The 13,813-nt window shown below is 46.4% G+C and overlaps 1 protein-coding gene across 5 annotated transcripts in view; it reads right to left on the reverse strand.

The window, feature by feature from the left end:
- Positions 1-1,711: 1,711 nt before the first annotated feature.
- PTPN3 (protein tyrosine phosphatase non-receptor type 3) overlaps positions 1,712-13,813 on the reverse strand; it is a 1,694,656-nt gene continuing 1,682,554 nt past the window's right edge. For all 5 annotated transcript variants that reach the window (XM_069219598.1, XM_069219596.1, XM_069219595.1 and 2 more), the window contains one exon: positions 1,712-2,542. In XM_069219598.1, coding sequence (XP_069075699.1) covers positions 2,465-2,542 — 78 coding nt within the window. In that variant the 3' untranslated portion in view covers positions 1,712-2,464. The remainder of the gene's footprint in view (positions 2,543-13,813) is intronic.

Here is a 13,813-nt window from a genome sequence, read left to right on the forward strand (position 1 = left end):
TATGGTACGCGGGGCTTGATTAGCTTATAGAACAATCTGTTAGTGCCAGAAGGGCTGGTCTCACAGGTCGGTGTATAGGCTGTTTTTTGGCTGTTTGTGGGAATGTTTTATGGTCGCATGGGCCGATTTTCACCATTGATTTCTCTGATACTACCACAACCTCTTTTTGCTGTAAGCACCACTGCACACAGTTTCTGGTACCTTGCAAAACACCTATACAGCTTGTGTTAAAAGTTCAAAACTGTTGCGATTTGCAAAAATATGAGTCACTTTTTGGCTATCTGATTTGTTAATGGAGCCACTTTGATTTTGGTGCCCAGACCTTATTTCTGCATCAGTCCAACCTTGATGTCACATTCTGATGGACTGACATTTGGAATGCTGGAACTAAAACTTAATACACACTGGGTGATTTTCTAATAGCGAATTAAAGCAAATTGCTATTAGGAAATTGAAAACAGCGATGTGTTTCACACTGGTTGCGATTCTCAGTGGGTTGCAAATGGACCTGCCTCATTAATATTCATGAGGCGGGTCACAATTTGTGACCCATTGGGAATGGCCAAAATCAAAGAGATAGTGGCCAGCTGAGTCAGCAGATCACCATGTCTGTGGTTGCTTTTTAAATAAAGTAGTTTTTGTTTTGTAGTGTAGTCAGTTATTCTTAAAGGAAAAACAGGATGCATTTCGAAAATAAAATTGAAAAGTTTTCTTTTCATTTTTTATGAGTAAGCAGTTGTAAGTGGGATCACTGCCAGCTCTTACAAAATGTTTTAACCCACATTCACAAAGAGGAGGGGACCCTTGGAGACCCCTTCCCATTTACTAATGGATTACCACCTCCTTCAAGGAGTCGGTAAAATGTGAATGTTTTGCAACTGCATTTCGGTCACAAAACACTTATACATACCAGTGTGATTCAGTATTAGCAAGGGGCACCCTAAACACACCCCTTCCCAATATCGAATAATAAAAGCAAAATGTGAATCTGTAACAAGTTGCTGAGTAGCATTCTGCCTTTGGTACATTGGAAAAATGCTTTGTACATCTAGCCCACTGAATCTTAAAACTATCTAATGGGTTTGCAATGGCAAAACTCGTATTGTGTAAGTAGAGTCCCCCTACGCACCCAGCTTAGTGTTCTATTCTTCCCTCCTGATTCCAGACTACTTTAAGATAATACCCTAACTTCTGTTTCGGAATGAGAAAGTTGCAGGTGGCGTAAACCAGAGTGCACCCTGAACCCGGTAACTGACTGTGTACCGTGATGGAGAAGGAAAACAGCGTCCCATTAAGAACATTTTCAAACCTTTCCTCAGAAAGGTTGTTTGGAAAAATAATTCAATTTTTTGTCTCAAGTCTCTTTCCATGTGAGAACCTTGACCGCCCTTATTTGTATTAACTTGTCGGTGAATCGATAAAAGTAATCATACAATATAAAGGCACTGCCATTAAGGACCCAGACCCAAATAAACTGTTCCATGTAGCAATTTTAAGGTGGACTCCTGAAAACTGATGTGAAACTAGTATCTCCTCAACGCATGGACAAGTGATGAACGCACGGAGTTCTCTGCCACAGTTTGTAACTTACACAGCCTGTCGATGTAGGTGGCTCTTCGAAGCAATAATGTTTCACGGGGAGTACGGCGCAGAATAAGCGCCAATAGATATACAAACACAAAAAGAACACGCATTCAGTTAAAGGCACATCTAAATCTCACACCTTTATGTGTAAAATGGATACATCGGACATGCCAAAGAAAAGAAAATGAGCTGTACATTATTGATCATCACTCGAATGAGAATCGACAGTCCAAGGTCCACAGAAATCGATCGACAACAAAAACTGTTCAATAAGGTTGAGAGTTGTGTCGACTCCTTTCTTAGACAGCTTTCAGAACTGATAAGCAAAACACAAGTTAAGGCTGCTTGGCCAACAGCTCTGACTGGAAGATTAGAATTTAGCTGGCAGTGTCTACTTGCAGTAGTATTTACAACGTATTACAGACATGAAAACTCAGCATGCTCATGTTTTCATTTACTCTTTTTTAAGTAGCTCTCCAGTGTTACTTTAAAAAATATATACACAGAGCTTTCCTCCCCTTTGCAAAATGTTGACACCTTAAATGATAGTACGCTGCCCTGCATACACTTTCCAATCAAGGTAAACAAAACTCCCCAGCTTTCTCATGGTTAATGTGTCTCCTGCGCCCTTTTGGTACAGTACAGTATGCACAACGGAGGACGGACACACATCCATTATATACAGACATTTACTATTTACATGATTTCGAAATTCTTATATATATAGATTTAAAGTGCCATAGTTTAGATGTGCTCGTCTGTCACCCCCATTGACTTGTGATGAATTCCCATGTCACCTACAGAAATGAGGCCAACGGTGATTTTTAATCAATGTTTTTTTAAAAAAAAATAAAAAAAGGGACTTTGTTTTAAAGCCGCACTAGCTGGAATCCAGTGGTTTCGCCAAGCCTTCTTTGTAGACCCGAAGAATGGCTTCGCACACAAACTTGTACTGACTCTGCAGAGAAAACAAGAAAATAAATCATGTCATCACTGAGGCCCAGATCAAAAAGATATAAACATTTAAATAAAATATTTACCTGCTAACCAACCCCTAATTAACTACTGCCCCACAATTTGGCATTTTTTTTTTTTCAACTCTTCAGTTTATCTTGGCTACCAATAGATCTTTGCCCTTCCCCGAAGGCACGTTTTATACAATATGCAGAAGAGTACCAAAATGGTAAAAGTTTTAATTAATGTCAAAATTGAGTTTCACAAGCACACAGATCACCCTACATGAACTCAAATGAACTGAAGGCGCCTACCAGGGAGAGTGAACACAGAGACTGGACATTCCTGGCAGCATTACAGGTTGCAACTCAAAAGTTCTCATATAAAGGGAAAAAGGCATGTGCTTTTTCTTACATTCTTTCACTTAATATTTTTTTCGGGCATAATGGACGAGTTGCCTAACATCTGTAACACTCTTTCTGGTGGATACTCTAACTGCAGATTCCTCACCTTGTGAAAAACTCCAGATGCTAACCAGCATTCAGATTTGTTTCTAAGCATTGCTCCCGCACACCATCAGGAGGCATCGTGCGGCTCTGCGGCAACTCCATCTTGTCCTGGAAGTGATATCATAGACATGAATAAGCTCCACCCATGCAAGGTAATGTCAGTGTCTTTCTTGATGCTGTCTGCGCTGTCAGACACTGAGCTTTCTAGCTGATCAAATGTGACAATCTGCAGAGCTCTAAACTGGGTTTTGTATGGGAAAGTGAAAGGAATCTATTCCACAAAAGAGAGGTGGGAGGGTGGTGAGGAATCTGTGGTTAGACAGAGGATCCACCATCAAGAGTGTTACAGAAAGTAAGTAACTTGTTCTTCAATAGAAACATCAACTGTAGATTCTTAGGCTTCTAAATAGACACCAAGGCAGTGTCTCCCAAGGTAGTGGGTCTGTGGAGTGGATCAAACAGAAAACCCAGCAGGACCAAACAGGCACAGTGCCTTTCCCACCAGACCTGGCTATGAAGAAAGTAGTGCTTCTTGAATGTATGGATTGACACCCAAGTCACAGCAGAAGAGGTACTCCGCATGACAATATAGTTGTAGCAGCCTTGACTCCGGTCAACTGAACCCTCAGAACCTCTGGTAAACTACTTCTTAGCTAATGCATAATAGATTTGTATAAGGAGAAAAATCAACATTGATATAGTCCTTTTCTGCACTGCCATACCCTTTATTTGCCCCAGAGAACCCATTAAACAGCTGATCGTCCACCTGATTGTCCTTAGTATGACCGATGTAAAAGCGCAGAACATTTTAGGTCCAAGTGATGTGGGGTGAGGTGGAGCAAAGAATGTTGGAAGGGTGATGGATTGTCCGACATAAAAGGGAATCACAAATTTCATTAAAAATATCACCCTAGTCAGCAACACCATTGTCTGGGGGAAAAGGTTATGTAAGCTGGATGAATGGACAGAGCTTGTATCTCACTCACACCAGGAGTTGATGTTATCAATATGAGGAAGACTGTTTTGAGAGTCAGTAGACACAAAGCTGAGTTGTGCATCGGCTCAACTGAGATGCGCATCAGGAAAGAGTTCCAAATTAAAGCCCCACTGTGGCATCACAAAAGATTTGGGTGGAAACCTATGGACCATAACGTTTAGGAAACCCATCACACTAGGTGAAATAATTAAGGATAATTGGTTTGGTAAATGTATAAAGCCTGAAAGGGTTGACAACCTTTAACAGTGTCCACAGCAAGTACTTGCTTTGACAAAGACAGTAAAAGAACTAAAATATGCCACAATTTTGCTTGTAATGGGTCTCTATGGTGGGAAATATACCAGGCTTCAAAGTTATCCCAGCGTCCAGTGTGAACAGTTTTAGCAGATTAACATCTGATTGCTAGAATGACATCTCACAGTTAGGGACTTAGATCAAAGTTAGACAACTGCTGCTGCTCAACCTCCACGCATGGAGGTGCAAATTGTGCAGGCCCCAGTGCAAGACCCGGCCCTGCTGCTGAGAAAGACCATCCTCTCAAAGCGGCAGCCTGAGGCTTACTAAAATGACCTGGGCCCAGTCGTTCATGAGCTTCCCCAGAACAGGAGAGACAGCACCAAAAAGGCATACAGGGGTCATGTGCTCCACTCTAGGTTGCCTGCGCCTGAGCGAGATCCTCCTTGGGAGCTCCAGAGTGCAAAATTACCGACATAGCATGATCTCGGCAGTAGTAAATAGTTTTAGCCAGTGTTCTCCCCATGACTGGAAAATGCCTTGTGCCACCTCTGGGTGCAGCTGCCATTTATGATCCTGGCACAGGATCCAGGACCCCATCCCACCGTGTTTGTTGCAGTATCACATGGCGGTGATTTCTGAAAGAACCTGAATCAGCCTCATTTTGATGGACGGACAGAAGGTCTTCAAAGACAAGTGAATGGCCTGTAATTCCAATAATTTGATATGGAGGCGAGTCTTCAATAGAGACCAGTGTCCTCTGATCTCCATCTCTCTCAGATAAATTTTCAAATACTTCAGTCATGCATCAGTCACCTCTATCTGCTCTGCTGGGGTAGAGAGAGGGGTCCACCGCTGATCAAACTGCGGTTGGTCAGAAAACAATGCAAGTCTTTTGCTGTCTCCTTAGAAATCTGGATGGAATCCAACGTGTTCGTGCTAAGTCCACTGAGGCTTCAGATCCCACTGCAAAGCCTTCATGTGCCATCTGCTCTTGTCAACAACCAGGATGCAGGAGGCCAAGAAGTCTCAGAACCATTTTTATTGAGACCCAGGACCAAGGTTGAAACATCAGGATGTCATAGGTTTTCTGAACTGGAGGGAAGGTGTGAAACCACACCATATCCAGGATGGCGCCAATTAATGTGAGCTTCTGTGAAGGAGTCAGGTGTGACTTTGGCACGCTGATAGTGAACCTAAAAGATGTTAAGAGTCTGCCATCTTCTTTTGGTGGTCTATGGTCACCTGTAGCAAAAGCATGCCTTCAACAGCCACCTGTCAAGGGTGGGAAAGAATGATATCCCCAACGTCCAAAGGGTAGCTTCAACCACCACAATCACATTCTGCGAACACCTAAGGGACACTGGTGAGGCCAAAGGGGAGAATAGAGAACTGAAGAACAAGTTACTTAACTTTGGTCATTCCTTATCTGGTAGAGACATATTTTAGTTGCAGATTCCTTACCTTAGAATTTCCCCCAGGTGTTAGTCTAGATCTTGAGATTTTTTCTGAGCAGTACCTCTGTGCGCCGTTAGGTGGCATCGGTTGGATTTGCATCTGTCGTCAGCGTCATGCATGCCAGATATGGCGTTGCAGGACCTATGTAGGCCCCACCCTATTGCGCTGACATCAGTTTCTTTTCATGACTTTTCACATCAGAAGCGCACAGACATGAAGAACCCTGACCACTGGTGCGTCAGAACTAAGGCCCTGAAAGGGAAGTCTCTGTCCCCAAAAATCAGTTCAAAGAGGGGGGAGGATGGGTGGGTTGCTAAGGAATCTGCACCTAAAATATGTCTCTACCAGATAAGGCATTACCGAAGGTAATTGACTTGTTTTTCTGATCTAGACTTCCAATTTCAGATTCCTTACCTTAGAATAGATACCCAAGCAATACCATCTCTGGAGAAGGGTCTGCAACCCAAGATCATACTAAGAAGTCCTGCAGGACTGAACGGGCAAAGTACCCTTCCTTACGGACCTGACTGTCCACGCATTAGTGTTTGGTGAACTTGTGCAGGGATGCCCTTGTTGCTGCCTGACAGATGTTCAGGACTGGAACTCCATGTGCTAACGCAGTGGTTGCAGCTGTTGCTCGTGTGAGTGAGAGCGCAAATCCTCTGAATGTTGCTTTTTAGCTAATGCATAACACATTTTAATGCAGAGAACAACCCATCTGGAGATGGTTCTCTTCTAAACTGCCCAACCTTTCTGCACACCCACATAACCAACGAAGAGTTGATTGTCCACCCCGAACTCTTTGGTATGATCAAGGTAGAATGCCGACACTGTTTGGGTCCAGGCGGTGGAGTCTCTACTCCTCCTTAGAAGAATGTGGGGATGCATAGAAAGTAGGCAAGGTGATGGATTGGCATACATGAAAGAACGTGGCAATTTTTGGAAGAAAGGAAGTGCTGGTGTGAAGCACCACCTTGTCAGGATAGATGGAAAGGAAGGGTGGCTTAGATGAGAGTGCCTGCAGCTCACTCACCCTGTGGGCAGAAGAGATGGCAGCAACAAAGGCTGTTTTTAATGTCAAAAGCCTGAGTGGACAGTTATGAAGCAGCTCAAAAGGAATGCACATTAGGAACGTAAGAACACAATTCAAATCCTATTGGGGCATTATGAATGGTGTAGGAGGAAATATATGGGTAAGACCCATCAGGAATCACAATAGGAGATTTAAATAAGGAGGGTTAGTTAGGTAATCTCAGAAAAGCAGGGATGGCATGCAAATATCCTTTGAGGGTGCCCAAAGCAGAGCCCTGCTGTGCCAAAAAGCATAAAACACAAGACCTCTGAGAGAGGGGCAGAAAGAGGATCAACAGACTTGTCTTTGCACCATGCCACAAATTTGTTTCATTGACATGCATATAGCATTTTCGTGGAGGGACGCTTGGCTGGCAAGATAAAGTTACAGACTTTGGGTGGAAGGTCAATAGCTGTCAACTGCCGCCGCTCAATCTCCATGCAAGAAGGCAGGAACTGGACAGGTTTGGATGCAGAACCGTCCCCTGCCGCTGCAACAGAAGATCCTCCTGAAGGGGCAGTCTGATTGGAGGATCGATGGCCATGCTCAACAACTCAGGCTACCAGACTCTTTGTGTCCCTTCTGGAGCCACAGGGATTACTTGGGCCTGGTCGTTCTTGATCTTCTTGAGAACTCTGGGCAGAAGTGGTATAGGCAGAAAGGCATACAGGAGGCCTGAGCTCCACTCTAAATTAAAAGTGTCGCAGAGTGAGTGCCGTCTTGGAAACTCCAGCATGCAAAACAGTTGACATTGTGCATTCTCTCTGGAAGCGAACAGATCTAACTAAACCTCATCCGCACTGTTGAAAGGCACCTTGCATAACTTCCGGAAGGAGATGCCATTCGTGATCGACAGGCATTGCCGGCCTAGTTCATCCATTGTGCTGTTCAGAGAGGCGGCCAGGTGTTGATACTGCAGGGCAACATGCTTATGTTTCAGCCATATCAAGAGGCTTAGGGCCACCTTACAAAGGGTGCATGACCCCACACCGCCCTGCTTGTTGCAGTACCACATAGCCGTGGTTTTGTTCATGAACACCTGCTCTAATTTCCCTTTGAGAGAGGCAAGGAATGCTTTCAATGCCAGTCTGATCGCAGTGAGTTCCAAAAGACTGATGTGGAGCCCAGACTCCGACGGAGACCTGACGCCTCTGATTACCACCTCTCCCCATGTGGCTGCCCCATTCAAGGAGTGATGCACCTGTCACTACTGTCAGGTCTGGTTGAGGAAGGCAGAGAGATCTGCCTCTGACCCAACAGTGGTCCAATAGCCACCACTGCAGCTCTTACACAGTTCCTTCCAAGATCTGGCCAATGTCGGAGTGATTCCCCTGATGCTGCCCCCACAGGAACTTCAGGTCCCACTGTAGAGCCTGTATATGCCATCTGGCATGTGTCCCCAGCAGGATGCAGGAACCCATGAGGCCAGCAGAATCAGAGTCATTCTCATCAAAATCAAGGATAGAGGCTGAAACATCGGATTCATAGCCTGAATATCCTGGACTCACCGCTCGGGAGGTTAGGCCCAAAACTGCACTGTGTCCAAAACAGATCTGATGAAGGGAAGCATTTGAGAGGGAGTTAGGTGTGAATTAGGCACATTGATAGTGAACCACAGCAAATGCAGGCGGTCCGCCATAGTCTGGAGGTGGGAGACGACAGCCTGGGTCGAGCTCGCCTTCAACAGCCAGTTATCGAGGTAGGGGAAGACTGAAACTCCTAAACTGCGCAGATGAGCTGCGACCCCTGCCATCACTTTGGTGAACACCAAAGGGGCGCTGATAAGGCCAAAGGGGAGCCCGGTAAACCGAAAATGCTCGTAGCATACTTTGAACCGCAAATAACGTCTGGCAGGACAGAAATATGGAAATAGGCATCCTCCAACTCCAACACTACCATCCAGTCTCCTGGGTAAAGGGCAGAGAGAACCTGTGCCAGAGTCAGCATTTTGAACTTCTTCTTTCTGAGAAAGAGACTGAGGGATCAGAGATCTAGGATAAAGCGGAGGCCCTTGTCCTTTTTAGTCACCAGAAAGTAGCAGGAATAACAACCATGACCTACTTCTGGCACAGGGACCCTCTCTATGGCTCCCTTGGCCAAGAGAGCTATAACCTCCTCATGGAGAAATGCCAGGTGATCCTCTGTCATCTGATTATAGGATGGTGGCATGGATGGAGGGGTAGTCTCAAAAGGGAGGCAGTAGCCCCTTCGGATGATTTGCAAAACCCACCTGTCTGACATGATGGATTACCAGCAGGACAGGTAATGGTGAATCCTCCCTCTGATAGGTCCCTGATGGGGAAGTGTCAGTCTAGAAAGGTTTGGAGGCTGTAGCAGGTGGGTGGAGAAGTGGGTAGACCACTGGCTCCCTCATCCTAAAGAACGTTGGATCCCATGTCCCCTGCCACACGGTTTCTGGGCAGCACGCATGGCACAGTGGATAGAGGGAAACAAACTTGATGCAACACCTCTTCCTTAGCCACAAAAGGGGTGAAAAGCAGACTGAGGGGGATGAGGGGTAGCTGCGATGCCCAAGGACCAGGCTGAACCACAGGACTCCTTAAAGCGCTTGAGCGCCAAGTCTGCTTTGTCTCCAAAGAGATAGGTGCCATTAAAGGGCATGTCCATAAGAGTAGATTAGACAGCCCAAAAAAGCCAGATGTCCTCAAACAAGCGTGGCGCCTTAAGGCCACCTTCAATGCAACCGATCTGCCTAGCGAGTCAGTCGTATCCAGACCAAATCGTATTATGAAGTTACCTGTGTCTCACCCATCAGAAACAGCTTGGGAGACAAAGCCCCAGGCCTTTTTCAGGACCTGTAGCAGCACCTGTGCAAAAGTGTCCCATATGTATGGGTGTAACGGCCCAAAAGGCATCCAGTGTTCACTGACTGCAATGCCAAGCCGGAGGAAGAAAACAGCTTCTTCTGAAGTTGATTTAGTTTCTAGGATTCCGTATCCTGGGGTAGGGAAGGGAATGCGCTTGGGGATCTGAAGGCTTGGATAACCATGCTCTCAGTTTTCGGATGTTGCGTCAGAAACACTGGGTCATTGGGAGACGCTCTATGGTGGCCTGCGACTGTCCTGTTTACAGGAACCCCTTGTGCTGAGTTTGGACCAAGCCCCCAGCAGGACATCAGTGAGGGCTTCATTAAAGGGCAAAAGGAATTCAGAAGAGGAAGCTCTGGCTGAAGCACCTCAGCTAGGATGTTAGTCCTGACTGCCACCGAAGGTAGCTCGAGGCCCAGGACCTCGGCTGCTCTTTGCACCACCATGGAGTAGGACGCTCCCTCCTCTGTAGCCACGGGAGGGGGTAAAAAGCATGCCAGCATCAGGGAAATGTCCAGACCACTGGCATTACCCAGTTCCGTAGGCCAGTCCATAAGATCTTCAAGCTTGTATTCTTAAGGGTCCAATGGCCCCTCCCAATCCTCACTGTAACCCAGTCCAAGGGAATAGGGGTCATGGTCCGACCTAGGGAGCAAGGTCCCTGTCTGAGTCGCAAAACAAAGGTCCTGCTACGTGCCAGAGTTGGGAATGAGGATGGGGGCGATGACGACCATGGGCACGGGCAGCGCCAGAAGCGCTGACATCGTAACTGTCGCCAGAGAAGGACCAGATGGTATGACTGATGCCGATTTGGATCTGGGAACGGATCCCTGGGTGCCTCCTGGAGCGGAGGCCAAAGCCGCCTACGCGAAACCCGAGGAGGCCCCTGCCAACTCTGAAGGACAAGAAGGCCTTCCGGTAGAATCAGACTGCCCAAATATGAGGCACATGGCCTCAGAACTCACAGGTGGTTCCGGCTACTACAAACTCAGGGAGGCGTGGAGCCGACCAAGAAGGAGTCTCCTAGGATGGACGCTCCTTTTCCTAAATCGCATCGGCCGACGGATGGGGTGAAATCGAAGTACTTTGCTCTTCTTCGACTTCTTCTAGTACCTCAACTTACCCAATTGTCCATAGGACTTGGAGTGGGACGATGAAGAATGGGGGCTCTGCAACAGTTCTCGGGACCTTCCTCTGGACCGAGAGCGACGCAGAGCTGAGCATCGGGCCGCAAATAGTTTTAGGGACTGCTCCCTCAGAGAATTCAGATTCATGGCCTGGCACTCAGAGTATGACTTCAGGTCATGCCCGCGCTCCAAACACCACAAGCACATGAGCTGCAGATCCGTAATGGACATCACCTGATGCCAGGAGTCGCAGGGCTTGAACCCAGTCTTCCGTGACAACATCTCGACGCATCAGGAGTGAAACACTCAAAAATATTTGACAAAATGTTGAAAAAGATCAGTCAAAAAATTACTGGCGGTAGCTCTTTTTTGGATCTGTTTTTGGCTGGTGTGGAAAGAAAAGAACTGATGTCAGCGCACCGGGGTGGGGACTATATAGCCCATGACGCCATATCCGGTGTGCAGGACCCCAACAACTGACTCAGAGCCAACCAACACCACCTAACTGCACGAAGAAATACTGCTCGAGAAAAATCTCTGGATTCAGACTGATGCCTGGGGGAAATTCTAAGGTAAGGAATCTGCAACTAGAACTTTCTATCAGACAGTGCTCGTGGCCAATCTTGAACTACAGGTAACACCTATGGGACTGTAGAGCAGGAAAGTGAAAATAGGCATCCAGCAGATCCAGCGCTACTATCCAGTCTTCTGCATCCAGGGTAGATAGAACCTGGGCCAATGTGAGCATCTTAAATTTGCCCTTTTCAGGACGAAATTGAGAGGGCAAATGCATTTGTCTTTTTTCAGCACCAAGAAACAATGGGAGTAACTTCCAGTCCCTATTTCCAATGGCTCCTTTGTCTGAAAGAGCCTCAATCTCCTGCTGTAAAGTAGATAATGTTTCTCCGCCAGCTGCTCTGAGGTAGGTGGAATATGCAGAAGGTCTGAAAGGAATGGTTGGGCATAAACTTGATGGACTAGTTGAAGCACTCATATGTTGATGAGATGCTTTGTCACAAATGGAGGTAATACCTTATCCAGCCACCAACAGGGTAGCAGTGTGCGGCATAGGTCAAGCAAAAATGGTTTGGTGTTGGTAATGAGAGCAGTGGGGGACCTACCAGTGCACTGCTCCTTTGGCCTGGACATTGTTGGAAGGATTCCCAATCCAGGCCTCAAAAAGACCGAGGATCTGTTGCTGTCAAGGGGGAGCTTGGCCCGGTCTTTGCACCAAGCCTTTTCCAAAAGCCTCAAAAAGGTCCAAAATGTTAGGGATATTACTGCACTGGTGCAGTAAGGTCGAGGAAGTACACTGTGGCATTGCTTTCCTTGAAGTGCTCCAGGACCAAGCCTGCTTCATCTCTGAAGAGACGAGTGCCATCTAATGGCATGTCTATTAGTGATGCCTCAACATCACCTGTGAATCTCATCTAAGCGTGGTGTCAGAGCACCACACTGGTACAGACTGCCCTGCCCAAGCAGTCAGTGAAGCTCAGCCTAGAGAAGACAATATATTACACTGCGTTCTGATCATCTTGAATGAGCTCCACAAGGCTGGGCCTAGTATTCTTTGGGGACTGTCATCAAGATCTTGCTGACTATATCCCACAAGGCTTAATAGTGTCATCACAGGAACCAAGTGACACTTACTGAGCAGAGAGTGAGACTAGCTGAGGTAAATATCCTCTTCCTGAATGCCTCAATACATTTTAATTCCCTACTGGGAGGCGTAGTAGGGAATGACTTAAGGTTGAGACTATTCATGAACTCCTGGGCCACCAAGTTTTCAGTTGTAGTGTGTTGCATGAGGAAGGAAGGATCTCCAGGGACAGGTTTGTGCTTATGGCAACCTGTCTGTTAACTGGTGGGCAAGAGCAAGGTTTGGTCCATGTGCCCATCAGGGTGCCCATCAGGGCTTCATGAAAAGGGGGAAGTAGTTTTGTGTCTCAGTTGCAGGACTTCCCTCAGGAAATGAGTCTTTACTGTAACAGATGGGAGTTGCAGGTCTAGGACTTCAGCAGCCTATCTAATCATTACAGCAAAAGAAGCATATTACTATGTGCAGGATCCAGTGGCAGAGTTCAACCCATTATCCGGGGAAGTGTTTGCCCACTTGCATCCCAAAGGTCCATGAAAAGACTGTCGTCATCATAATAATGGGATGCATCATACCTGTCATTGCCATCATCATGTTGACTGCAATCTGAGTCTGAAGCAAAAGGGATATTAAGTGTCCTAGGTACAGGAAGAGTTCTAACCGAGTCAGAATGACGTTGGACTATCTACACTAAAGGTTAAGGTGGAGAAGACTTTATTTGAGGTTGTGTCATGTACACTTTTGAGACTGATAAAACAATGGCTTTCTCCTCAGGTGTCTGTGTTGACACGTGAGGAACAACCGAGGACTGTAGCACCCAGTTCGAAGTCCGGTAGGCATTATCCCTGAACTGGGACAGATCCCGCAGTGCAGTCAAAAGATGAAGATGGTGTTGAGAACAGGTCCACCAATGGTACCCCTTCTGGAAGCCACCTTGGGGCCGAAGGGACACAGAAGGAACTGGAAGGGTACCATAGATATGCAACATTGCTTCCTTGAACTGCAGCGTCACCGAAGGACCTGAAAATTCTTGCTACATTGGTATGAGTTGTAGAATCGGTTACTCAGTAGAGGACCAATACTGCAACGGGGAGGCACCCTGACGTTCTCATGACTTGTTCTGACGAGAGCAGTTGGACAAAGGGAAGTCACAGTTCAACCTCTTGTGTTTCATTTTTTACTAAGACTTATTTAACGACTTGCAGTATGACGAGGAACTTTCGTAAGAACTGCCCTGAGAATGGGAATGGGTTTGTATTCTCTACAGACAGGCCTTGTGAACTTTCCAACAATTTTCTGCAAGGTAGAGCTTAGCTTTAAAGTCATGGATCACCTTGGGATTCATCCGGGTGCAGACTTGGGGACCCGAGGCAGAAGAGACATACCTGTGGCGATCTGTCACAGATATCTGCTTGTGACTTTCCCTACAAGGTTTAAACACTTGAAAAAAGAG

Source organism: Pleurodeles waltl, chromosome 2_2, assembly GCF_031143425.1.
Source record: "Pleurodeles waltl isolate 20211129_DDA chromosome 2_2, aPleWal1.hap1.20221129, whole genome shotgun sequence".
NCBI lineage: Eukaryota > Metazoa > Chordata > Amphibia > Caudata > Salamandridae > Pleurodeles > Pleurodeles waltl.